The sequence below is a fragment of the Vulpes lagopus genome, chromosome 11 (assembly GCF_018345385.1).
Source record: "Vulpes lagopus strain Blue_001 chromosome 11, ASM1834538v1, whole genome shotgun sequence".
Lineage (NCBI taxonomy): Eukaryota > Metazoa > Chordata > Mammalia > Carnivora > Canidae > Vulpes > Vulpes lagopus.
Genome location: NC_054834.1, coordinates 76,361,538 through 76,387,086, shown reverse-complemented (window position 1 = coordinate 76,387,086; position 25,549 = coordinate 76,361,538). Strand labels below are relative to the sequence as shown.

Here is a 25,549-nt window from a genome sequence, read left to right as displayed (position 1 = left end):
TCCAGGTCCTCCCCGGGGCCCCAGGCCCCCAGCAGGATGGCACGGGGTCCCGGAGCGCACAGCCCTGCGCGCCCGGGGGCCCGGGGGCCCGGGGAGCCGCTGCCCTAGCCGCCCACCCGCAGCCAGGCGCTGTCACGTTCCAGCCGCCTGACTCAGGCCGCGCGGGGCGGGGAGCGGGAGGCGGCGCCGGCGCCCGCCTCGGCCCCGGAGGCGGCACCAGGAAGCGCCCGCCCCGGCCGGAGCCGCCATGTAACCGGCGCCGCCCGGAGCAGAGCGGCGGGGGACCCGGGCGACCCGCACGCCATGGGGGACGAGGACGAGGACGAGGGCTGCGCTGTGGAGCTGCGGATCACCGAAGGTGGGGTGGGGTGGCCCCGGGGCGCGGGGCCGGGTGGGCCGCCGGCGGGGAGGGGCATCGCCGGCCGCGCTCATTCGCCTCCGGTGCCCACAGCCAACCTGACCGGGAACGAGGAGAAGGTGAGCGTCGAGAACTTCGAGCTGCTCAAGGTGCTGGGCACGGGAGGTGAGGACTCCGCACCCCCACAGGGCAGGTGTTGGCGGCCTGGTGCCCCGGGCCTGGCGGTGGCGCACCCGCCTGGGCCTGGGCCAGGCCTCCAGCAATGCCCCCCACCCTTTCCCGGCTCAGCCCGCCTTGGCTGCCCCGCCCTGCCCTGCCAGGGTTTGCATGCCCACTCCCAGGGACATGCCTACTCGCGCTGCTCCACATTGACTTTGCTCCTCCCCGCAAGGTCCTCCGGGATTTGCCAACACCCTCCAGGGCTTGCAGCCCTCCCAAGTGATTTGCACACCTCCTCCCCTGTGCATATGGGAGTCTGGTCTCCTGCTTTGCTCACTCGCAGCTTTGCACACTCCCCGGCCTGGGTTTGCACATCCTTCCCCTGTCCACTTTGCATCCCCCCGCATGTGTCTGATTGCCCCAGGTTTGCCCGTGATCTGCCCCTACCTTGCACTGCAGGCCTCCTGGAGTTGCATACCTTCCAGCCTGGTTTGCAGATCTCCTCCTTGGTTTTGTTGGCCCTCCTGGGCTGTGTGCAGCTTTTCCTTAGAATGTTCTGTCAGCTTTTTGCACACTTGCCTCTCACTCCAGCTCTTTACCCCAATTTGCACACTCTCTGGGTTGGCATCACCCCCACCAGTCTGCACCATCCTTCTGCTCACAGTCTCCCCTCCGCTCACTCACTGCTCCCACAGCCTATGGGAAGGTGTTCCTGGTGCGAAAAGCAGTCGGGCATGATGCAGGGAAGCTATATGCCATGAAGGTGCTGCGCAAGGCAGCGCTGGTACAGCGTGCCAAGACGCAGGAGCACACGCGCACCGAGCGCTCCGTGCTAGAACTGGTGCGCCAGGCCCCCTTCCTGGTTACGCTGCATTACGCCTTCCAGACGGATGCCAAGCTGCACCTCATCCTGGGTAAGGGCGGGCCCCTGCCGACCTTGGGGGCCACGGAGGCGGGTGGGGCTGCTCCATCAGGGTTGCTGCCCAACCTCTGTTCCACCCCCCAGACTATGTGAACGGAGGCGAGATGTTCACCCACCTCTACCAGCGCCAGCACTTCAAAGAGGCTGAAGTGCGTGTGTATGGGGGTGAGATTGTGCTGGCCCTGGAACACCTGCACAAGGTGGGTGAGGACCTGGCCACCCGGCTGTTGCCAGGGGAACTGGGTCCGGGCCTTGTAAGGGGATTCCAAACACAGCAGCCTTGAGCTGCACTCTCTCAGGCTTCCTGGGGGACTGGTGGTCCTGGTGGGGACTGGAGCCACTTCCCCAGGGGGCCTCTGGGAAGGAAGGCTTTAGTGCCGCCTGGGGAGGGATCTCTTCCCCTGGTACCTCCTCAACCAGGGGACTTTCCTCTGACAGGGAACTCGGGGCTACCTCCTGGGGCCATGCTCACAGAACTTCCTCAAATGGAGACCTCATGCCTTGGCTCCAAGGCCTTCTTAAAATGGGGCTCTTCACATAGGTTTTCCTCCCTCTGGGGCCTTGGGGCCTGTTCCCATGGTGTCCTCCTTCCTTGCTTTTACATCTTCAATGGCTTTTCCCATCCTGGTCCCTGTGCCCACTCCTGTACTGGAGACCCCACCTGTAGGGGGCTCCCTTATCCTGAGTGGGGTCTTGGTGCCTGGTCACCATAGCAGGTAGGGGCGTTGGGGAGGAAGGCTCAGTGCTCCTTTTGCTCTTGCCAGCTGGGTATCATCTATCGAGATCTGAAGCTGGAGAATGTGCTGCTTGACTCCGAGGGCCACATCGTACTCACAGACTTTGGGCTTAGCAAGGAGTTCCTGACGGAAGAGGTGAGCGAAGGGCAGTCTCTCTGCCTACTGCACCCCCATTCAAGCCTTCACCTTCCTGTCCTCCTGCTCCATGCCAGGCTCTGCATTTCTTGCGGGGCAGAGGTAAACAGGTCTAGGTCCTGCCTTCAGGAGATTCCCTGTGTTCCAACCCTCATGAGTCCAGCGAGTCCTACTCCGAGCCTTGGGGACTGCTGGGTGTCCAAATGGGTCCTCTTGCCCTCCCAGAAAGAACGAACCTTCTCCTTCTGTGGCACTATCGAGTACATGGCCCCCGAAATTATCCGCAGCAAGTCGGGGCATGGCAAGGTGGGTTAGCAGGGGAGTGGGTGGGGATTGAGGGTGGGGTGAGGCAGGTGTGGCCACGGGCCCTCACTCCCTGGCTCTACCCCATCAGGCTGTGGACTGGTGGAGTCTGGGCATCCTTCTCTTTGAGCTGCTGACGGGGGCCTCGCCCTTCACCCTGGAGGGCGAGAGGAACACGCAGGCAGAGGTCTCCCGGTGAGCGGGGCTGGACAAGGAAGGGGGCAGGGAGAGTGAGGGGCCTGGGCAGGGTTGGGGAGGGGGCTCGCTGCCCCTGACGCCCCCCCAATCCTCCCAGACGGATCCTGAAGTGCTCCCCTCCCTTCCCCCCCCGGATCGGGCCTGTGGCACAGGACCTGCTGCAGCGGCTACTTTGCAAGGACCCCAAGAAGCGACTGGGTGCAGGGCCCCAGGGGGCACAGGAAGTCAAGAACCACCCCTTCTTCCAGGTAAGACTCCTGACTCTTCCCCCACGTGTCTCTGCACACCCCCAGAGTGGGCTGCTGCCCTGGGTTGAGGGACACTGGAGGGATGGTCTGAGACCCACTGATTTCAACTGCTTTAGAAAAACCACCAGATAGCCAGTTTTTCTCTGTCTCTCGTGAAACTTGGTAGATGTGATCCTGGGGGAAAGAATTTTCCCAGGTTCATTGGCTGGCAGGGGCTTGAGGATGGCTTCCTCAGTCCCCTCACTGGGCAGGTTCAGAGAAGGGGCGTGACCTCTCCAGACTGTACAGGAAATAGTGTAGAGCTGGAGACACATTGCAGGTCAGTCCCCTGTTGGCTCACACCAGTACTAAAAGTCACACTTGCCACTCTCAGCACCCACCCAGGCATTTTGTTCTTTGTCCTCAGTACAGTCTTTGTGCCTGTGATTCAGATGGACAGTTGGTCAGTCACTGGGGTTTTCTTCACCTGTGAAGAGCACGCACAGGTTAGAGTGCAGTGCAGCGTGAATTCTGCTTCTTAGTGAGACCTCACTGGCTTGGGTGCTGTGCATGGCCAGCATTGTTGCCAGCAGGATCCTGTAATGGTGAACACCTGCTGTGTGTTGGCTCTTTGCTTGCATCATTTCATGTAACCTTTAGAACCATTTTGATGATTGCTGTCTTTCCACATGGGGAAACTGAAGTTCAGGGAGGTTAAGGAATTTGCCCAAGGTCACCCAGCCAGGAAGTGATGGAGCTCAGATCCACACCCAGGTCTGGCTGATTTGAAGCCCATGTCCTTAACTCGTGTGTTGCATTTACCTGTGGGCATTCGATTTGCCAGTTGTCTGGCATCGTAACAAAAGTGCTCATTTATGGGCACTTACCGTGGGCTGGGCACCTGGTTACCCTTGCTGTGAATGCCATCTCCTATCTTCTCACTGAGTGCCTGCCTGGAAGGTCCCTCGGAGATGCTTTCTGGGACAGGAATCTCAGTCTTCATAGTGAAGTTGTCCTTCTGTGGGGGAAGTGGCCGAGCAGTGTCAGTTTCTTGAAGTGAATTCCCTGAGCCACTCTGAGCACATGCCAGGCCCGGGGTACTGGGAATGGCTTGACCAACAGTAATACCGGAAGAGGCCCTAAGGTCTTCAGGGCCTGATACTCACAAGAAGTGTTCCCTGCAGTCCCCCTTCTCTCAAGACAGCCTCTTTGGTGATAGTAGTGCAGAGGTCCTGGTGCCAGATCCTGGGCCTTCAAGCCCAGATCAGGCCTCTTGGCTGCAAGTGACAAGAAGTCCAACTCAAAATGGTGATATCCCTGGAATAAGTTTGGCTGCTAAGAATAGAGGTTGGAGTGAACAGTGGCTTAAAGATAGAGGTTTATGTATGTATGTATGTATTTTCTGACATAGTAGGCTTGGCAGGCCAGGGCTGCTGTGGTGTTTTCATGAATACAAGCCCCTTTCTTCTTCTTTTTTTTTAAAGATTTTTTTATTTATTCATGAGAGACACACAGAGAGAGACAGAGACATAGGCAGAGGGAGAAGCAGGCTCCATGCAGGGATCCCAATGCAGGACTTGATCCCAAGATCTGGGATCATACCCTGAGCTGAAGGCAGATGCTCAACCACTGAGCCACCCAGGAGTCTCTGGTCCCAGGGTTGCCTTGTGATCCAAAATGGCTGCTGAAGTGCTTGCCATTTAGGCTGTCATCTGGGCAGAAATCAGGAGCAAAAAGGAGGGGAAGGGCAAACTGGGCACATGCCAGCTGTTCACCCTCCTCCTTTTTAAAAAATATTTTTATTTATTCATGAGAGAGAGAGAGAGAGAGAGGGAGAGAGAGGCAGAGACACAGGCAGAGGGAGAAGAAAATTGCTGTCTCTGGCAGTTCTTTCTTTTTTTTTTTTAAAGATTTATTTATTTATTTATTTATTTATTTATTTATTTATTTGAGACAGAGACAGAGAGAGAGGCAGAGACACAGGCAGAGTGAGAAGCAGGCTCCATTCAGGGAGCCCAACGTGGGATTTGATCCCGGGTCTCCAGGATCAAGCCCTGGGCCGAAGGCAGGTGCTAAACCACTGAGCCACCCAGGGATCCCCTCTTTCTTTTTTTTTTTTTGAGATTTTATTTATTTATTCATGAGAGACATAGAGAGAGGCAGAGACCCAGGCAGAGAGAGAAGTAGGCTCCATTGCAGGGAGCTGATGTGGGACTCGATCCTGAGTCTCCAGGATCACGCCCTGGGCTGAAGGTGGCGCTAAACTGCTGAGCTACCCGGGCTGCCCTGTTCACCCTCCTCTTGAGGTTCTTTCTCTGGATTCTCATAATTTTTGCTTGCAGGTCATCATGGGTCGCACTGAAGTGCAAGGAAGTTCGTAAAATAATGGTTTTTAGTTGCATACATTGCTTTCTGTAATAACATCGGGGCTATGGTACTAAGGAAGATGGGGAGTATGGAAGTTGGGGAGGCCACAAACAGGTTCTGCCACCATAGATGAAACATAAAAAAGCATGTTTTAGCTCCCGTAAGTGAAAAGTCCAAGGAAAAGTGGTCTGACCTCAGGCAAGACTGCATCCAGGTGCTGGATTTATGTTATTAAGAATTTCTTTCTTTGTCTCTTGGCTTTTCTGCAGGAGGTCCCTAGTGGTTCCAGGCCCATGCCCTCTCAGATTTAAGTCCAGTTGGAGGAAGAGATTTGTTTTGCATGCCAGTGCTATCAAAAGTGTGGTAGAAATAAGGATTCTCTTATCAGAGGGAGAAAACACAAGCTGGGAAGGCAGGAAAACAGCTTTCCACTCAAATGCCATATAGACCCTTGCCTCACTGAGGAGCTGCCCAGTGAATGTGGCCTGAGCAGATGGGGGTTTTCATTTCCTACATTTCACTCCCAGTCTCTGATTCCATCTCTCCAGGGTCTGGATTGGGCTGCTCTGGCTGCCAGGAAAGTTCCAGCCCCATTCCGACCACAGATCCGCTCGGAGCTGGATGTAGGCAACTTTGCAGAGGAATTTACTCGGCTGGAGCCTGTATACTCACCCCCTGGCAGCCCCCCGCCTGGGGACCCCCGCATCTTCCAGGTGAGTGAGAGCTCACAGAACCACAGGTGCCATGGAGACAGGATACTGCTGCCAGCCTTGGCCCAGGCTGACTCAGCAGGACTCAGCATCTCCCCCAGGCCCTGTCCACTGGTGGGTACCTGGAGTTGTCTGGTGTACAGACTGCCATGGCAGGCTATGTCTTTGAATTTCATAGTTTATCTTTAAATTTCATGTTAATTTCTCTTCCACTCCATATATCTTTATTGTTATATTTTTGTAACTATTCAGTTGCTTCAGTGGACAACTAGAAAGAGATGCCATGTTTATACTGTGGTTTTGTATGTCCCTTGACAAACCATTTCACATTTGTGGAAGCACAGGCCCCCTGCACTCAGTTTTAGAAGCTTAGGCCTGTTGCACAAGGCCAGACTCCTTTCCTTGGCATTCAAGGCTCTGTACAATGTGGTCCTTGCTCAGTGCCCCAGCTTCAGCGCTCACCATCATCCCACTTGGTGCTCTAGCACCTACAAACTGCTCAGAGGTTCCCAAACACACGTCCGTGCCTTTGCACGTTCAATTCCCTCCACCTGGAGTACCTTCCCCACAGTTGCCCACCTGGCACGCTCCCCCTCACCTTTCAAGCCTCTTTGTGCAACGCTGCTCCTCTGTGAATTCTTTCCCACTGCCCTGGTTCTGGGTTGCCCTTTCCTTGTGCACCAGTCCCCTGTAGATAGCACTTCCTTCTAAGCACTTTTGTCCGGTTGTACCCTAACTGCGTTACTGAGACTGGTCTGGAAACTCCCAGAAAGTAGGGACTGTGTTTAATTTCTCTGTCCCTTTGCCCAGTATGGGGACCTGGCCTGTAGGATGTGGCCCATAAATATGAAATAAGAACAGGCCAATATCAAATGTAGATGGGTCCATTCTCTCTGAGGCTCTCCCAATGATGGCTGTGCTGGAACAACCCTCTACCCATTATCTCGCAGTTCTTCTTTTTTTTTTTTTTAAAGATTTGTTTATTTGCAGTGGGGGGGTAGGAGCAGAGGCAGAAGGAGAGAGAGTCTCAAGCAGACTCCACGCTGAGTGCAGAGACTGATGGGGTGCTTGATCCTATGACCCTGAGATTGTGGCCTGCGCCAAAACCAAAAAGTCTAATGCTTTACTGACTATGCCACCCAGGTACCCCCATTGTCTTGCAGCTCTGAAAAAGTTCTTTCTTGTGAATCAGTGGTTACTGTCATTCATTCATTTACTTTTTATTTAATTATTTTTTAAAAAAGATTTATTTTTAGAGAGACAGAGAGTGCAGGAGCCTAGGGGTGCATGGGGAGAGGGAGAGGGAGAGAGAATCTCCAGCAGACTCCCCACTGAGTGTGGAGCTTGCTGCGGGTCTTAATCCCACCACCCCAAGATCATGACCTGAACTGAAACCAAGAGTTGGACTCCCAACTGACTGAGTCACCCAGGCACCCCTCATTCATTCATTTAATGATTCAACAATATGTACTGAGTGCCTGCGGTGTGCCATTGATCTGGCCCTAGATCCTGGGGCCAGATCAATGAACCCGAATCCAAGCGTGGATTCTTCATTCTTATGCAGTGGGTGCTATGTTTTTAGGAGAAAACAACTTGTTAAACTTGCCCTTAGAAATCCCTTGAATCGCCCCATTGTATTTCCTCAGTGCCCCCCCTCCCCCTTGCAGAGGAGACCAATGTTTGGTTTGAGATGAAGGCATAAAGACCTTTTGTATTCAGTGGGTGGATTTGAATTCTCATAAGCTAAGTGTGTGTGATGCCAGGCTGTGGCCCTTTCATGCATTGAATCCATCATTTTCTGGGTCACTACGTTGTGCTAGATGATGCCCTTGGCACTCGGGGTAGGGGGCAGTTTACTGTGATGAGAACTGTAGAGGCACAGACTGGTGGGGAAACATGAACCCAAGTGATCATAGAACAAGGTAGAATGAAATGTCCACATACTTGTGTGCACCAGGATACCAAAGCTACATCCTCCGCCACCCACTAAGTCCAGGGTCTTCCCTCTGGTCCCTGCTCCTGACTGGTCGGGGCCTTCAGGGGCTCCATATGCAACTCCAGTCCCTATGCCCATAAGCTCCTGACACTGCTCCTCCACTCCATAGGGGTACTCCTTCGTGGCGCCCTCTATCCTGTTTGATCATAACAACGCGGTGATGATGACGGATGTGCTGGAAGCTTCTGGCACTGGAGACCGGCCAGGCCGCGCAGCGGTGGCCAGGAGTGCCATGATGCAGGTGGGTTGGGCCAGGGTGGGAAGTTGATTGTGGGGGTCCTGGGCTCGGGTATTACAGACCTGGCTTCACCAGGCGCCCATAGTGTGACCTCCGTGAGGTTTGGAGCCTCTCTGAGGCGGCGCGCGGCGTGGCCGCAAGGTTCCCAGGTAGGATCCCTGATGTGTCCCCTTCGCCTCCAGGACTCGCCCTTCTTCCAGCAGTACGAACTGGACCTGCGGGAGCCCGCGCTGGGCCAGGGCAGCTTCTCCGTGTGTCGCCGCTGCCGCCAGCGCCAGAGCGGCCAGGAGTTCGCGGTCAAGATCCTCAGCCGCAGGTGGTCGGGGCCTTTCAAAGCCGGGAGGAAGGGGGGAGGGGCCCGAGGGCGGCCCGGCTGACCCCCGTGTCTCCCCCCAGGCTGGAGGCGAACACGCAGCGAGAAGTGGCCGCCCTACGGCTTTGCCAGTCGCACCCCAACGTGGTGAAGTTGCATGATGTGCATCACGACCAGGTGACGCTTTCTAGGGCTGGGGCACAATGCGGGGACTCAGAAGGCTGCCCCCCGGAGGGCCAGGGGTGGGGGGTGTGGCGGGTGGGGAGGCGGGCCGGAGGTGGGTCTCGGGCTCCGTGGGCGGGGCCTGAGGGGGGGCCCCGGAGCCCTAGGGGGTGTGGTGGGCGGGGAGGCGAGCAGGAGGAGAGGGCTAGGGTAGCGTGGGCGGGGCCTGAGGACTGGGTAGGTAGGGGCGCTAGGGGTGTGGCAGGCGGGGAGGTGGGATTTGAGCGGGAGAGTCGGAAGGCGGAGCCGAGGATGGCCAAGGTAACAGAATTTGAGGAAGGCGTGGAGGGGGCCAGGATTTAAGGTAGCAGAGGGGCGGAGGCCCAGAAGGCCGTGCAGGTAGAACCTGCCGTGGGGCCTACGGGTGGTTTTTGGGGGTGGTCTTGAGTTCTGGGCTCAATAGCGGTAGGGACTGGGACTCGGGGCGTGACCTGGCCAGTGGGTGGAGCCCGGCCGGGTCGATAGGTCACGACCAGGTCCCGATGGACCGCGGTCCAGGTGGTGACCTAGGCCCACCGCTCCGCCCGCAGTTGCACACGTATGTGGTTCTGGAGCTGCTGCGGGGCGGGGAGCTGCTGGAGCACATCCGCAAGAAGCGGCACTTCAGCGAGTCCGAAGCGAGCCAGATCCTGCGCAGCCTCGTGTCCGCCGTGAGCTTCATGCACGAGGAGGCGGGCGTGGTGCATCGCGACCTCAAGCCCGAGGTGGGCGCGGGGCTTGGGCAGCGGGGGAGGGCTGAGGCGCAGAGGGCGGGTCTCTGACTGCCGCCCCGCTGCCCTCACAGAACATTCTGTACGCCGACGACACGCCTGGAGCCCCCGTGAAGATCATCGACTTTGGGTTCGCGCGGCTGCGCCCGCAGAGCCCCGCGGGGCCCATGCAGACGCCCTGCTTCACGCTGCAGTACGCAGCTCCCGAGCTGTTGGCGCAGCAGGGCTACGACGAATCCTGCGACCTCTGGAGCCTCGGCGTCATTCTGGTATGAGACGGGGTCCTCTGGAGGATTGGGGTGCCTCCAGCGTGGGGTTAGAGGGCTTCCTGGTGCTGGCCAGCAGGGACGCCCCCGAGGTAGAGGACAGAGATCATCTTCCTGGGGGTGGCAGGATTCTGAGACTGGGTTTAGAAGTCGTCCTAATATGGAGGCACAGTTGCTCAGATGCCCGGGTCAGGGCACCCGAGTATTAGGGCTTGGAAGTCAGGGTTCACCATCACGCATGGGCCTGGTGGATGGTTCTGTGGGTGGGCTCAGTCAGGCTCTTGGACTCTCTTGCTTGGCCCTACAGCCTGGACCCGTCTCTCTTTTCCTTACCTCTGCAGTACATGATGCTGTCGGGGCAGGTCCCCTTCCAGGGGGCCTCAGGCCAGGGCGGGCAGAGCCAGGCGGCAGAGATAATGTGCAAGATCCGTGAGGGCCGCTTCTCCCTTGATGGGGAAGCCTGGCAAGGCGTGTCTGAGGAGGCTAAGGAGCTGGTCCGAGGTGCGAAGCAGGGGTGGTGGGGGGGTGAGGGGTGTCACAGATCATGGCTGGGGGGGGGCGGCCATGGGGTCATGATGAGGCACGGATCGCCAGTGGGTTAGATGTTTGGTCTCCGGACTGATAGGGGAGGAGAGTGGGGCCATCGCGATCTCTCCGGGGCGCACGCAGCCTCCGCACGCGGCCCCTTCTTAACCCTTCCCTGTCCTGCCTCCAGGGCTCCTGACGGTGGACCCGGCCAAGAGGCTGAAACTTGAGGGGCTGCGAGGCAGCTCATGGCTGCAGGACGGCAGCGCGCGTTCCTCGCCCCCGCTCCGGACCCCGGACGTGCTGGAGTCCTCCGGGCCGGCCGTGCGCTCCGGGCTCAACGCCACCTTCATGGTGAGGGGCGGGGCCTGCGGGAGGCAGGGGTGGGGCGGGGGGGCTGGAGGGGTGGGGCCTCCGGGGCCACGCCCCCAGCCCAGAAAGGTGAGGTGAACCGAGTCCTGGCCCCTGGTGGATAGGCACCCTGAGCCTTGGGGAGGTCCCGTCGGCCTTGACCTAGTGGGATGGGGCCAAGGCTAGGTTCTGGAAGTCGAGGCCCGGCCGGTGGTGGGGGGACCCTCACCTCCTCCTTTCTGCCAGGCCTTCAACCGGGGCAAGCGCGAGGGCTTCTTCCTGAAGAGCGTGGAGAACGCGCCCCTGGCCAAGCGCCGGAAACAGAAGCTGCGGAGCGCCGCCACCTCCCGCCGCGTCTCCCCCGCGCCCTCCGCCCAGGGCAGGGCCCCCGCCGCCAAGGGAGCCCCTAGACGAGCGAACGGCCCCCTGCCGCCCTCCTAGCCCCCCCGCCACAGTGACCCCTCCTTCCCCCATAGGGGCTGTGACCTGGGAGCCTCCGGTATCGGCTCCGCCCCATCCCCAGGGATTGCCCTTCCCTCCCCCTCCCCCACCCCACTCCCAGACAGAGCAGAAGTATTTTTATAAGCAGAGAATTTTTTATGTCTTACCAGATAGAGTTAGAGATGCAGGGAGGAAGGGGCCTCTGCCAAGACAGTGCTTCATCTGGCCCAAGGCACTCCCCCAGGGGCTGCTCCAGCCAGGAAGGGAAGGGCTCCTTCTCCCATTTCTTCGCACTGAGTTGCCACTGGGAGAAACTGGGACCTCTTCCCTACTCTCCCCTGAGGCCCTGCCCTTGGGAGGGGGCGCCCCTCTCGCTGTCACTTTATGGACTGTCTGTGCAATTATGTCCACCAAAGACCTGTGTTGAGGGGTTCACGGAGAGGCCCTGGGGGACCCCTGAAGCATCTCTGCCTCACTTTATGTCACCTGCTTCTTCCCTGTTGGGGCTAAGGAAGGAGGTAGGCGACCCTTTAAAGGGGAGGTCCCTTCCCTTCCTCCCCCCAGCCTCCCTTGGCATAGCTACCCCTGGCTGGGGGCAGGGCCTCAAGGGTCTGGGCTGGGCATCCACGGTCACTGCCTCAGCCCAAAGGCTGTGCCTTTGACTTTAAAATAAAAGTCCATCCAGTGCTGTGTGTGGCATCTGTGTGTGGGGGGGTGCAGAGGTCTTGGGGCAAAACAAATTTCCAGCCAAGAGGGCTTAGGGCCTCTGAGAAGAGGGACAGGACAGACCCTTATGGTCTGGGTAGGACCATACCCTTTGTCCCCAGCACCCAGCAGCAGGAGGGCCCACCAACCATCTTGGTTGTGTACTTGGACAACTCTGCCAGGTATCCTTTGGGATTCTCTTGGTTATAGCAATAGAAAACCTAACCTGAACTTACTTCAGCAGAGTGGGATTTTTAGGCTCTTACATGGTGCGGGGTAGACTCAGGCAAGGCCTGATCTGGACACAAACCTATGATCAGGACACAGCTTCTCAGTCTGACCTTTTTTTTTTTAAGTTTTTTTTTTTTTTTTTTTTTTAAGATTTTATTTATTTGTTCACGAGAGACACAGAGAGAGAGAGATAGAGGCAGAGACACAGGCAGAGGAAGAAGCAGGCTCCATGCAGGGAGCCCGACGTGGGACTCGATCCCAGGTCTCCAGGATCACACCCTGGGCTGAAGGTGGTGCTAAACCGCTGAGCCACCAGGGCCACCCTTAAGGTTTTATTTATTCATGAGAGACACAGAGAGAGAGAGAGAAAGAGAGGCAGAGACACAGGCAGAGGGAAAGGCAGGCTCCCTATGGGGAGCCCAGTGCAGGACTCGATCCCAGGATCCTGGGGTCATGACCTGAGCTGAAGGTAGATGCTTAACCACTGAGCCACCCAGGTCCCCCTCGATTTGAGCTTTTTCTGTTTTTCTTGGTGTTGCAGTCTCCTCCAAAAGGAGGATTTTCCTTTTGGCTCCAGGATGGCTGCTGGGTGCTCCAGCGGCTACAGACTGAAATAGGGTGATAAAGAGTCTTTGTTTTAGCATTTCCTAGGGGAATCCCAAGATGTTGGATCCACTTAGGTCATGTGTCCTCAATGCACCAGTCACTGTGGCCAGGGATGCAGGGTGCTGCTCCCTTTAGATCCAGTTCATGGATTCCCCTCCGGCAACTCGCTGGGTAAGGAGGAGCAGGAGGAGGGGTAAGCCCTTAGAGAGAGGTCAGTTGGATAGAGCTTGGTGCCTGTCCGTGAACAAATGAGTGAGAGGAGCAGCCCATATTCATGGCCCTCACAGCCATCTCACCCTTTCCAGGGGAGTGGGAGACACCCTGCTGTGTGATCCCTGCTAGGTGGCTGTGGCCCAGCATCTTTGTGGGCACCCCAGGTCAGAGCTATTTTTTTTTTTAAGATTTTATTTATTCATGAGAGACACAGAGAGAGACAGAGACAGAGACAGAGACATAGGCAGAGGGAAAAGCAGGCTCCATGCAGGGAGCCCTATGCAGGACTCGATCCTGGGACTCCAGGATCATGCCCTGAGCCAAAGGCAGACACTCAACTGCTCAGCCACCCTGGCATTGAGCTATTTGTATAGTGCAGAGAAGTCTACCCCAGGATTGCCTAGACATTACCACTCTAGGTGTCTCTGGGCCTTCTCTTCCCATACTATCCTGTAGGGTCATCTCCTGGTGGGCCTTCCCATCCCATTCTGAGGGGAAGGTTTGCCCCTTGGCAAACATGACCCTAGAGATACTGAGGTCAGGGCAAAGGCGGGCAGGCCCCCAGGGGCAGGTGGGGTGCCATGGGTGTGGATTAAGGGCCGTTGGGTGGTGTTGGTCATTGGGTGGGACATCCAACTGTGTCCCATCCTGAGGGTCTGAGAGAGGAGAGAAATGCCTAGGAGAAGGTCCCCAGGAGAAGAGGAGATGGGGAAAGCATCTGGAATTATGAGTCCTCTGTTACTGACCGTGGCATGAACAGCTCACACAACAGCCCCAGGCTTCTCTATTTTTTTTTTTTTAAGATTTAATTTATTTATTCATGAGAGACACGGAGAGAGAGAGAGAGAGAGAGAGAGGGAGGGAGAGGGAGAAGCAGGCTCCATGCAGGGAGCCCGACGTGGGCTTCAATCCTGGGTCTCCAGGATCACACCCTGGGTGGAAGGCAGGTGCTAAACCGCTGAGCCACCCAGGGATCCCCCTATTTTTTAAAAAGGGGGTCACACAACTGTTAAGATGAACTTGCAAGGGCACCTGGTTGGCTCAGTGGTTGGTGTCTGCCTTTGGCTTGGGTTGTGATCCTAGGATCCTGGGATCGAGTCCTGCATCGGGCTCCTGGCAGGGAGACTGCTTCTCCCTCTGCCTGTGTCTTTGCCTCTCTCTCTCTCTCTGTGTTTCTCATGAATAAATAAATAAAATCTTAAAAAAATAAAAAGATGAACTTGCAAATGAACAGATGTGACATTGTGGTCATTCAGTCGTGAAGTGTTTACTGAGATTGACTGAGGCCTTCCGATGCACTGGGACAGGTCCTGAGCACTGTACGTGGGTTATCTCCCTGACTCCTCACAACTAGTTTATGAGAAAAGCATCAATTTAGTTTCAGAGATGAGAAAGATGAACCTCAGTGATGGTCAGCACCTGCTCAAGGTCACTCAGCTAGAAGTGCATTTGATCCCGATGGTCCCATTCCAGAATTCCTTCAACCCCAGGAGTTCCACTGTAAAGAAGGGCTTTAATTTTACCTCAATGCTGGATGTTGCAATTTGTCGAAAACTTTGCTTTTCTTATAAATGATGCTGAAACAAACAAACACATTTGTACACAAATCTGGGCATTTAAAAATAGTTTTCTTGAGATATAATTCATATAATGTATTATTCCTCCATTTCAGAGTACACAATTCAGTGATTTTTTTAGTATATTCAGAGTCGCGCAGCCATGACCGCTAATTTTAGAACACTTCTCACCTCCCTAGGAAACTCTACCCATTGGCAGTCATGCCCCATTGCCCCTCAAGTCTCCAGCCCGAGGCGACCATTCATCTGAGTCCTGTCTCAATAGGTTTGCCGGCAGACTTTGATATACATTTTGAAATATACTTTCAAATAACCCTTCATAAGTGTCGTACTGGCATATAGTCTTGGAATTAGGACATGAAAATGTCCCCTTTCATTATATTCCCTGAACATTATCATTTAAAAACCTTTGCTAATTTGCTGGATAAAAGTCTCTCCAGTCTCCTTACCCTTTTATCCTATGGTAACTCATCCTAAGAAAGAGACCTTCTTGGCCTCATTTTGTGGGTGAAGGAATTGAAGCTCAGAGGATGGGCTTAGAGGGGAGGCCGGTTGGGGGTGGAGAGGGTTGGGGCTCAGACGAATGAGCCAGTCTTGATCTGAATCCTGTCTCTATCCTGTGTGCTTAGGATGCCTGACCACTCATCGAGGGAGACAGCTGTGACTTGGGTGGTAGGTTGGGCAGGTGTGAACCAGCAGAATGGGAAGGGAGAGGGTGGCCACAGGTCAGAGGCAAGTGATCAGAATCCGCTGCCTGGGAGTCTGCTTTGGCCTCTGACCAGGCCAGCCTTATGAGGATATGGAATCAGGAGAACAGAGGGGGCTCATCCTTCTACATTGGATCTATCCCACTCTTTTTTCTTTTTAAATTTAAAGATTGTATTTATTTATTTAAAGATCTTATTCATTTATTCATGAGAGATACAGAGAGAGAGGCAGAGATACAGGCAGAGGGAGAAGCAGGCTCCATGCAGGGAGCCCGATGTGGGACTCGATCCCAGGACTCCGGGATCACGCTCTGGGCTGAAGGCAGGCACTAAACAGCTGAACCACCCAGGCATCCCAGATTTTATTATTTATTTGATGGAGAGAGAGCACAAGCTGGGGGAGTGGCAGACAGAGGGAGAGGGAGAAGCAGATTCCTTGCTGAGCAAGGAGCGTGACTTGGAGCTTGATCCCAGAATCCCAGGATCATGACCTGAGCTGAAGGCAGACACCGCCTGCCGTCCCCCCACCCAGGATCCCACTCGTAAGATGGCCTTAGAGAGGGGTGCCCGGGTGGTGCAGTTGGAAGGGCACCTGACTCGTGGTTTTAGCTCAGGTCATGATCTCAGGGTTGTGAGATCAAGCCTTGCATTGGGCTCCACGCTCAACTCCAAGTCTGCCTGAGATTTTCTCCCCTTTCCCTCTGCCCCTCCTGTTTCCACTTGTGCTCCCCCCTCTCTCAAATAAATAAATCTTAAAAAAAAAAAGTGGCCTCAAAGAGCAGGCTGGGGCTCCTGGCTCTGTTAATACGCCGATGTCCCTCAGACAGCCTGACAGTCCCATAAACATTCACCTCCCTACAAGTCACTGTTAACTAACTACTGTTGAAAGTGAAGTCGGGGTGCCAGTTTTTTGTCTGTGTCCTGTGCAAGGACTGGTTGACTCTAGGCAAGTTGCCCCTCCCTAACGTTCCCTGGGGCTCTCAATAAGAATGTTCCACAGTAATGGAGCAGGGATTGCAAACTGGCTACCTGTCCCTGGACTATAGAGACTTTTTTTGGGGGGGAGGGGACAGCATGCATTCTAAAATGAGAAAATGTATATGAAAGTCTGGATCGTTGACTTTTAGTGAAAAACTGGCAGCCCTAGGGTCGGCTTTCTGTATGGTCTGATCAGCTGATGCAGAATCATGTTGCTGCAATAGAGAGGGCCTCTGCTTTCTGGTTTGTCACAGTCCCCACCACTCCCTATTGCTCATACCAGTTCTATCCCTCATTTATCTCCTTGGCCTTTTTGGGTTTGCAACTCTGGTATAACTAGTTTCCCTCTACATTCACTGCTGTGCAAAAATGGGGTTTGTGAAAGGCAAAGAGACTCCTTAAGTCTTTGTTTATTTTTAAATTTAGTTTATATATATATTTTAAGATTTTGTTTATTTATTCATGAGAGAGAGAGAGAGAGAGAGGCAGAGACACAGGCAGAGAGAGAAGCAGGCTCCAGGATCACGCTCTGGGCTGAAGGCAGCGCTAAGCTGCTGAGCCACCCAGGCTGCCCTAGTTTATATTTTTCAAAAGACATAAGCTCATGATTCAAAATTCAAAGGATACAGTAGAGAACACAGTGAAGGGGCACCAGGGTGGCTCAGTGGTTAAGGGGCTGCCTTTGGCTCAGGTCGTGATCCTGGAGTCCTGGGATCGAGTCCCACATTGGGCTCCCTGCAGGGAGCCTGCTTCTTCCTCTGCCTGTGTCTCTGCCTCTCTGTGTTTCTCATGAATAAATAAATAAAATCTTAAAAAAAAAAAAAAAAGCACACAGTGAAAACAATTTCCTTCCAGTTCTTTTTTTTTTTTTTTTTTAAAGATTTTATTTATTTATTCATGAGAGAGACAGAGAGAGAGACAAGACAGAGGGAGCAGGCTCCACGCAGGGAGCCCAATGTGGGACCGATCCCGGGTTTCCAGGATCAGGCCCCAGGCCGAAGGCAGCGCCAAACTGCTGAGCCACCTGGGCTTCCCCCCTTCCAGTTCTTATGTACTCTTCCGTGGGCATATTTCATATTTAGTCAAACTAATATATATATATATATATATATATATATATATACGCATGATCGAGGAAAGTTCACCTTCATTGAATGTTAATTTTAGAAAAAAATCAGGAAATACAAAAAGGCAAAAATGAAAGACAATTGGTGGCAGTACTCATAGATAATCTTGTTAGTTAACATTTTGATTCATTCACACCCAGATTTTTCTTTATATTTTTTATTTTTATTTATTTTTATTTTTTTTAAAGATTTATTTATTTATGATAGACATAGAGAGAGAAAGGCAGAGACACAGGCAGAGGGAGAAGCAGGCTCCATGCTGGGAGCCCGATGTGGGACTCTATCCCGGGACTCCAGGATTGCGCCCCGGGCCAAAGGCAGGCGCTAAATCGCTGAGCCACCCAGAGATCCCCTATTTTTATTTTTTAAAGATTTTATTTTTAAGTAATCTCCACACCCAACATGGGGCTCGAATCCATGACATCAAGATCAAGGGTTGCAGGCTCCACAGACTGAGCTTGCCAGCCGCCCCTACATTTTTCTTTATTGATAGAGATTTTCAATGGATATGCCATCAAAATGTAAATAAGTTATTATAACCTGTTTTATTTTATTTATTTATTTATTTTTTAAATTTAGGATAGTCATACAGAGAGAGAGAGGCAGAGACACACAGGCAAAGGGAGAAGCAGGGTCCATGCACCAGGAGCCCGACATGGGATTCGATCCCGGGTCTCCAGGATCGTGCCCTGAGCCAAAGGCAGGCGCCAAACCGCTGCACCACCCAGGGATCCCTTATAATCTGTTTTAAATAGATTTTACTATCTATGCCAATAATTACATTAAAAAATTGGAGGGGGAGGTGCCTGGCTAGTTCAGTTGGTGAAGCATGTGACTCTTGATCTATGGGTTGTGAGTTCAAGCTCCACCTTGGGTCTGGAGATTAAAAATAAAATCTTAAAAACAATTTGGGGGTATATTATGATTTATTTAGATTGTTCTCTATTGTTGGCTACTTGGGCTGTTTTCAATTTCTTACTATTTTAAACAGTGCTGCAATGAACATCCTTGTGCCTACATTCTAGCTCATCTGTCCAAATATTTCCTTAGGATACGTTTCCTAGAGGTGAATTAATGTGTTAAAGGATGTGCTCATGCATGCACATTTTGAAGGCTTTCAGTATATATGATCATACTGCCCTTCAGAAAGATCCTATTATTTTATATGACTTGCAGCATGGGCAAGATCCAAAGATATGCTGTCTCCTTGAAAATGAAACGATGCATCTCAGTAGCCCTGTGTGCCTCGCCCGGCTGTCCACATTTATGCTGGCAGAGGTCCTGGAGGTTGCCAAGGGGGCTCCTCCTTCCCCTGCCTGGAGTCTGGCTGGGCTGTGATGGTGAGGGGCATGTGGCCCATGAGCAGGGTGATGGGAAGCCCCTTCCCCTCTCTCTTCCATGCCAGTCCGTGTGGAGAATGTGGAGGGTGGGCCCCATGGAGTCCCAGGGAGGTGGCATGCAGTGAGGGCAGGTGAAGTGCTGGTGGGAACACCTGAGAACCAAGTGGCCTTGTGGTTGTGACAATCCACTGGGGCCCAGGTCTGCTTTGCTTCTCGAGTGAAATGGGGATAGAGCAGTACCCACCTGGGACAACTGAAGGGTGTCCAGCAGGGCAGTGACAAGGTGCTCGGCACACCCTGAGCTTTTCACAGATGAAACTTAAATTGAAAAAAAAAAGAGAGAGAGAACCCAGGGAAAATCAGTATTGGTTCAGGCATGCGATAGGGACTCATGTCCAGGCAAGACATCAGGAATGTTCTGCTCATCTTCGAGCGATTCATAACTCCCTGCCTGGCAGCCTGCAGGGACCCCCTCTGGCTGTGCCTAAGCTGACGATATTGTCACCTCCAGGTGGTGTGAGGCCCAGATGGCCACCCCTCCCCTGCTGCTTCCCCCACTGAGGTGGGAGTCATCTATCCAATTTCCTCACTCGATGTGGTGTCAGCAGCTTGAGAACAAACCGGCCAGCTGGGAGTGGGTGGAGGTGGGAATACACCCTCATGCGTGTGAGCACACGAATGTGTGAGCATGTGGGCATGTGTGTGAGTACAGGAGAGTGTGAGTGTGTGAGAGCACACGGGAGTGTGAGGGTAAAGTGTGAGGATGTGTGAGAGTATATGAGTGTGTAAGTGTGAGTGTGAGGATGTGTATGTCCCAAGCTTGTGGATGTGTGTAAGTGTGTCAGCAGAGACATTTGAGTGTGTATGTATTGTGTGTCATGAATGTGTGAGTGTGCAGGTGTGTGAGTTTGTGTGTGTGAGCAAAGTATGCGTGTTGTGAGTGTGAGTACATGTGAGTGAGAGCATGCATCTTTGGATGTGCGTGTGCGTGTGCTCATGTGGGCGCTCTCACTGGACACTCTGAGGGAGGCACAGAGCCCCGGGTAAAAGCTCTGCAGCAGCAAGTACTTTATTCTTTTTTTTTTAATATTTATTTATTTATTTATGATAGACATAGAGAGAGAGAGAGAGAGAGAGAGAGAGAGAGAGAGAGAGACAGAGGCAGAGAAGGAGGGAGAAGCAGGCTCCATGCAAGGAGCCCGACGCGGGACTCGATCCCGGGACTCCAGGATCACGCCCTGGGCCAAAGGCAGGCGCCAAACCGTTGAGCCACCCAGGGATCCCCAGTACTTTATTCTTTGTTTATTCCTCCTGGCTGCGCCTTACTCCCTGTGGGGATTTGTGGGATTCAGATGGGACCAGGCAGGATGGACTCTGGGCCTGGGTGGGACCAGGCAGGCTGCAGGAGAGCTAGAAGGTGGAGTGGGGCTCTGAGCTCAGCCCCTGGGAGCCTCCCTGCTGGAGAACAAAGCCCTCTCCACCAAGTCTTAGCTGGGTCACTGACAGCAAATTACTGAGCTTCTTTGTGCCTCAGTAACCTCATCCGCAAAATGGGGAGAATTATACTCCCTACCTCACGGGGTTGTTGGGAGGGATAGACAGAGTAAAACATGCAGAGCCCTTGGAACATGTGCCAGGTGTCACTAAACACTGGTGACACAGCAGAGTGGCAGTTGAAGAAGAGGTGACAAAGGGTGGAAGGGTCCCTGGGACTGAGGCAGGATGTCCAAGCCATCTTAACGGGTGACCCCGCTGGCTCACACATGACAACGTGTGCTTGCCCCGGAGCACTGGTCTTGCACCACATCTTCACGCTTCCCTGCTTGCAGGGTGTGTGGAGTCCAGACAGCAACTCCTTTCAGATTTCTGAAAACCTCAAAGGCAAAAGAACTTCCCAGCAAGGAGCTCCCAGCAAAAGCAAGGAGACTGACTTCCATTAGGCACATCTCCCAGCAGCCCTGCATTTGGCAGCTGCCCTGCCAGTGAGGGGGAAGATGGGTGGGTGGCCTGCTGGTCGGTGTGGGTTTGCTGCGGGAGGTGTGCACACAGCAGCCACCAGGCTGGGGCCTCTGGGGCCCTCTGCCTCTTGCCTACTCCCTTCTTGGACCCTTCCCTTTGACCCTTCCTGGGGTCCAGGAAGTCAGTGATGCTTGAGTAAGACTGTGGGACACCTGAAACTCCTGGCCATGTGGTGGCTAGGGGTGCTGTGTCCTCAGAGATGAGGCATGGGTGGCTTCCTGAGCCCTCTGTATCCAGCTGAGTCCGAATTTCTGGGTAGAATTCAGAATCTGCCTTTGTGGCAAACTTCCCTGATGCATGTTCAGCGTTTAGGGCCACGGATCTCATCAACTTCCTGAACTTTCCTGATGGGGAGGCTGATGCACACAGCAGGGAAGGGACTTACCCACAGTCACAGGGCTGCAGACAGAAAGGCAGGGCCAGGTCTCCTGGTGTTCCCAGCGGAGTCTTCCTCCTCACTGGGCCATGCTTTCTGTAACATGGGATTTTCCATAGGGACACAGGTCCAATTTTACAGCAGGAGATTTCAGAAACCAGCATTTTCTGCCAGAAATTTAGGCCATTGCCACTTTACTGGAAGAAGGGTAGTCTTTGGAGTAGGGGGTGTTTGCTGTGCTCCCTCCCCCACACCCAGATGCTGTGTCCATTCCTTTCCTGCCCGGTGGGGGCCCACAGGTGCCTGTCAGGGCCCGCTTGCCAACAGATGTCTCTTCAGATCTCTCACAAGGTCGACTGCTGGGAAGATGCTGGACACAGGAGTGAGAGAAGCTGCCTCTGAGCCTGGGGCACCCAGGTGGGCACTGACGGTCAGGCTGGGCGGGCACATCCCTCCCCTGAGGTGGTCACAGGCGCCAGGCCGACTGCAGCTCAGAGCTCTTTGTGGGGCCTCCCTTGTCTGCTTCTCCCCTGGCTGAGGCTTGCAGGCTCACAGCGGAGAGCTCTCGTGTGAGGGAGCCAGATCCAGAGCAGGTGTCTTTAGTTGCCTATGAAAAGAGGAAAGACTTTCTGGAGATTTCCTTCAACAGCAACAAGAACAATAATGATGTTGAACCCATTTCTCCAGTCTCACGCGTGGGGCCCTATGTGAAGCACTGTTGTCACCAGACCAAACTAGTAATTGCTAGTGTTACTGGGACTTTGTCCCATGCCAGGAGCCAGGCACTGGGCCACGCACAGTCTATGGGTGATTTCATTTCATGACAAGGTTCTACATTATTATCCATTATGGTTCCATTTTATGGATGAGGAAAATGAGGCTCAGAAATATCAATTGCCCAAGGTTACACAATGGCATTGGGGAATGCCAGCCCTGGAACCCACATATCTTCACTCTAGACTCTGGGCTCTTTTTTTTTTTTTTTTAAAGATTTTAATTTATTTCTTCATAAGAGACACAGAGAGAGGCAGAGACACCAGCAGAGGGAGAAGCAGGCTCCCTGTGGGGAGCCGGAGGTGGGACTCAATCCCAGGACCCCAGGATCATGACTGGAGACAAAGGCAGACACTCAACCACTGAGCCACCCAGGCGTCCCTAGACCCTGGGCTCTTCATCACAATGTTATCTCCTACCTTTAGGACATTTCTCCCTAGTTGATGTGTGTTCTTTGCTTTCCTCTGCTGTAAGCTTTCTTTACACGGAGGGTCTGGGGCTTGCCGCAACTTGCAGAGCCTAAAGCACCATAAATGCTGGCTCTGGGCTTTCTTAATGGGAGGCAGACAAGCCAGCAGCCTTTTTTTTTTTTTTTTTTTTTTTTAATTTTTTACTTATTTATGATAGTCACAGAGAGAGAGAGAGAGAGGCAGAGACACAGGCGGAGGGAGAAGCAGGCTCCATGCACCGGAAGCCTGATGTGGGATTCGATCCCGGGTCTCCAGGATCGCGCCCTGGGCCAAAGGCAGGCGCCAAACCACTGCGCCACCCAGGGATCCCCCAGCAGCCTTTTTTGACATAAATCCTCTCCAGAAGAAAAAAAAGTCCTGTCCATCATCACGTGGTGTTGTGGTATCCCTCCTCTTAGCTCCGCTCTCCGTTCTATTTTTTTTTTTTTTTTAAAGATTTTATTCATTTATTCACAAGAGACACAGATAGAGAGAGGGAGGCAGAGGCAGAGACACAGGCAGAGGGAGAAGCAGGCTCCATGACAGGGGACCCGATCCCGATCCCGGGACTCCAGGATCACGCCCTGGGCCGAAGGCAGGCACTAAACCGCTGAGCTACCCAGGGATCCCCAGCTGCTATTTTAAATACCACGTAGCGGTGGAATAGGATAGGGGACTTGTTAAGGGAAATACCCCAAAACAGTATTGTATCGCAGGTATAGAACGGGCTGAGAATACCTGACACTCTGTCTCTTTTTTTTTTTTTTCCCTGCCATAATCATCATTAAGGCACTTGTATCATTCTCATCTGAATCCCCCAAGCCCACCCTGAAGAAACCAGGTGAGGAGTCTGTTTAAGGCTGTGTTCCCTTACTTTCTTCAGCTCTCAAAAAAGGGTGCCCAAGCCTGTATTTGCTTACCCCGTAGCCACACTCCTGCCTTCCTTGGACAACAGCAACAGAAGGCCCGTCGTGCTGGCAGTGTCAACGGGCATTTTATGATACCACATTCATTAGCTTTCAGAGAGAGGGTGACAATATGTAAGTGGAAGTTATTGGGTGGGGTTTTGGGAAAGCTCTTCAAAGGAGGCTTACTCAGCAAGGAGGCATGTCCTTTTACCCTTGCGCCTTTCTACTCTGCTGCCTGGAATGTGGTTGTGATGTCTGGAGCTGAAGTAACTATCTTGGGATCATGAGGTGACTTCAACGATGGAAATTTCATGTTAATGATGGCAGAGAGCAAGATAGAGGAGCCCGGGGTCATTGATGGCTGTGGAGCAGCTCTATTTTTTTTCTTTTTAAAAGATTTTTTACTAATTTATTCCTAGAGACAGAGAGAGAGAGAGAGAGAGAAGAGGCAGAGGGAGAAGCAGGCTTCATGCAGGGAGCCCAATATGGGACTCGATCCTGGGTCTCCAGGATCACACCCCTGGCTGCAGGCAGTGCTAAACCACTGCGCCACCGGGGCTGCCCTAGAGCTGCTCTATTAATCCTGGACTTGGAGACACCTGGGTGGCTCAATGGTTGAGCATCTGTCTTCAGCTCAGGGAGTGATCCCTGGGTCCTGGGATCGAGTCTTGCATTGGGTCCCTCGGAGGGGCCTGCTTCTCCCTCTGCCTGTGTCTCTGCCTTTTTCTCTGTGTGTCTCTCATGAATAAATCAATAAAATCTTTGAAAAAAAAAATCCCAGACTTGACTTCTCTTTACACAAGAGAAAAACTTAACCTCCATTTTATTCTAACCATTGTGATTTGGGTTCTGTGCTACTTGTAGTCAGGTGCAATTCTTAACTGATGGCAAAGGCTTTGAACACAACTCATGCCTCCTTCCCACCTCTGTTCATGAGTAAAGAGGAGTTGGATCCTGGTATGGATCCACAGGATGTGTCTGGGGATCCATACTGGGAGGCAGAGCCTGCTGTTGGCAGGCCTGGTGTTGGCCTGGTCCTCTTTGCAGGAACTGACATGCATGATGGTTTCATCTCTTAGGACTGGAGGACGAGAATGGAAGTGTTGGTGCAAAGGTGCTCAGGGAGAGGAAAGGAAGGCAGGAATGTGGAGAGGAGAGAGCCTTCGGGCTAAGACTTGTGAGTTGTTTCTGTGAGGAGTGGTGAGCCTCAGGCTGTGTCCCTTTGGGGCCTGGGTGACACAGGACAGCACAACTATCGTGTAGGCACAGAGCCTTGCACTTCTGCTCCAAACCCAGCCTGATCCTGACTGTAGGATTGGCATCCTGGGAACACCAGGGACGGCCCTCGGCCTTCATGGCTGGGGTTGGATGGGTGTGTGGGGGTGGGGAGCTGGGGGGTGGGGGTGGGGATGGGGGGCTGCTTACCTGGAGGGCGGGCCAGCAGAAGCAGGGGTTGGAAATAAGACAAGGCTGGGGTTGGAAGACAGGTTTGGGCTTGTACCGGAGTATGTGTGAAATACCCCAGGGTGTGCTGAGGTGGGCTGAGGCCCTGGGGGTGGGCCGCTGGGCACTGAGAAGCTTGGTAATTTAGCCGTGGATGTGGGGAGACCTCAAATGTGGCCCCAGGAAACTGAGAAGGTTATCCAGGGAATTGGAATCTGATGAATTTAATTAACATCATCAATCTTGCCAGCTCCCAGCACTGTAACCTTCTCCCGATTTGGTGGAGACTCACCCCTTCACAAACCTGCTTTCAGCAACTGCTCCATAAACAATCTTGAAGTTCACCATCTTCTTTGTTATCCTGGGGTTCACCCCAAATTTTCTGTCTGTTCAGTATTTGCTTATTGAATTAGCAATTCAGCCAGATGGATTTAAAGGCATATACGACTTTTTTTTTAAACAAAGACTTCTACCTCTGTCGAATCAGCTCTGTGTGCAACCATCTGCCCAAAGATTTTGTTCTCAGAAACATCCCTTTGCCAGAGAGAGAGAGAGAGAGAGAGAGAAGAAAAAGAAACATCACTTTGCCAGTTGATACCCATAATAAAGATCTGAACCGTAGCAAGGATCAGAAGCATAACGGCCAACACCTCTGCAGATTGTAAACCAGAGCTTCACAGAATTGGGTGGAGAGAGATTTTTAACTTTCATTTTCCAAATGGGGAATCAGATGTAAGGTCTTATTTGTGATGATGTGGACAGTAATTGGAGGATTTAGGGTCTTTTTATGTTGTAAAAACCACCTTCCCAACTATTAGTATAGAAGAAAGATGGACTCACTTATTAACCAAAATATTTTATTTTATTATTTTTGAAAGATTTTATTTATTTGCTCATGAGAGACACACATACACACAG

The 25,549-nt window shown here is 53.2% G+C and overlaps 1 protein-coding gene across 2 annotated transcripts; it reads left to right on the top strand.

Moving 5' to 3' along the window:
- The first annotated feature begins 224 nt into the window (after positions 1–224).
- Positions 225–11,866, top strand: RPS6KA4 (ribosomal protein S6 kinase A4). 2 transcript variants are annotated; one of them, XM_041723326.1, is made up of 17 exons: positions 225–358; positions 452–523; positions 1,213–1,431; positions 1,524–1,639; positions 2,204–2,311; positions 2,537–2,617; positions 2,706–2,809; positions 2,910–3,060; positions 5,955–6,119; positions 8,222–8,353; positions 8,533–8,666; positions 8,747–8,840; positions 9,416–9,589; positions 9,670–9,864; positions 10,203–10,362; positions 10,577–10,740; positions 10,984–11,866. In XM_041723326.1, exons 1-17 carry the CDS (start codon positions 304–306, stop codon positions 11,176–11,178), a joined length of 2,319 nt encoding a protein of 772 aa, XP_041579260.1. In that variant the 5' UTR covers positions 225–303; the 3' UTR covers positions 11,179–11,866. The 2 variants fall into 2 exon arrangements, with proteins under 2 accessions (XP_041579260.1, XP_041579261.1); XM_041723327.1 differs by having other exon boundaries at positions 291–358; positions 452–477.
- The last annotated feature ends 13,683 nt before the right edge of the window (positions 11,867–25,549 follow it).

Coding starts and splice junctions, on each gene's coding strand:
- RPS6KA4 (XM_041723326.1), top strand. CDS start 304: ATGGGGGACGAGGACGAGGACGAGGGCTGCGCTGTGGAGCTGCGGATC. Junction 1,432..1,523: donor CAAGCTGCACCTCATCCTGG/GTAAGGGCGGGC, acceptor TCCACCCCCCAG/ACTATGTGAACGGAGGCGAG. Junction 3,061..5,954: donor AGAACCACCCCTTCTTCCAG/GTAAGACTCCTG, acceptor CCATCTCTCCAG/GGTCTGGATTGGGCTGCTCT.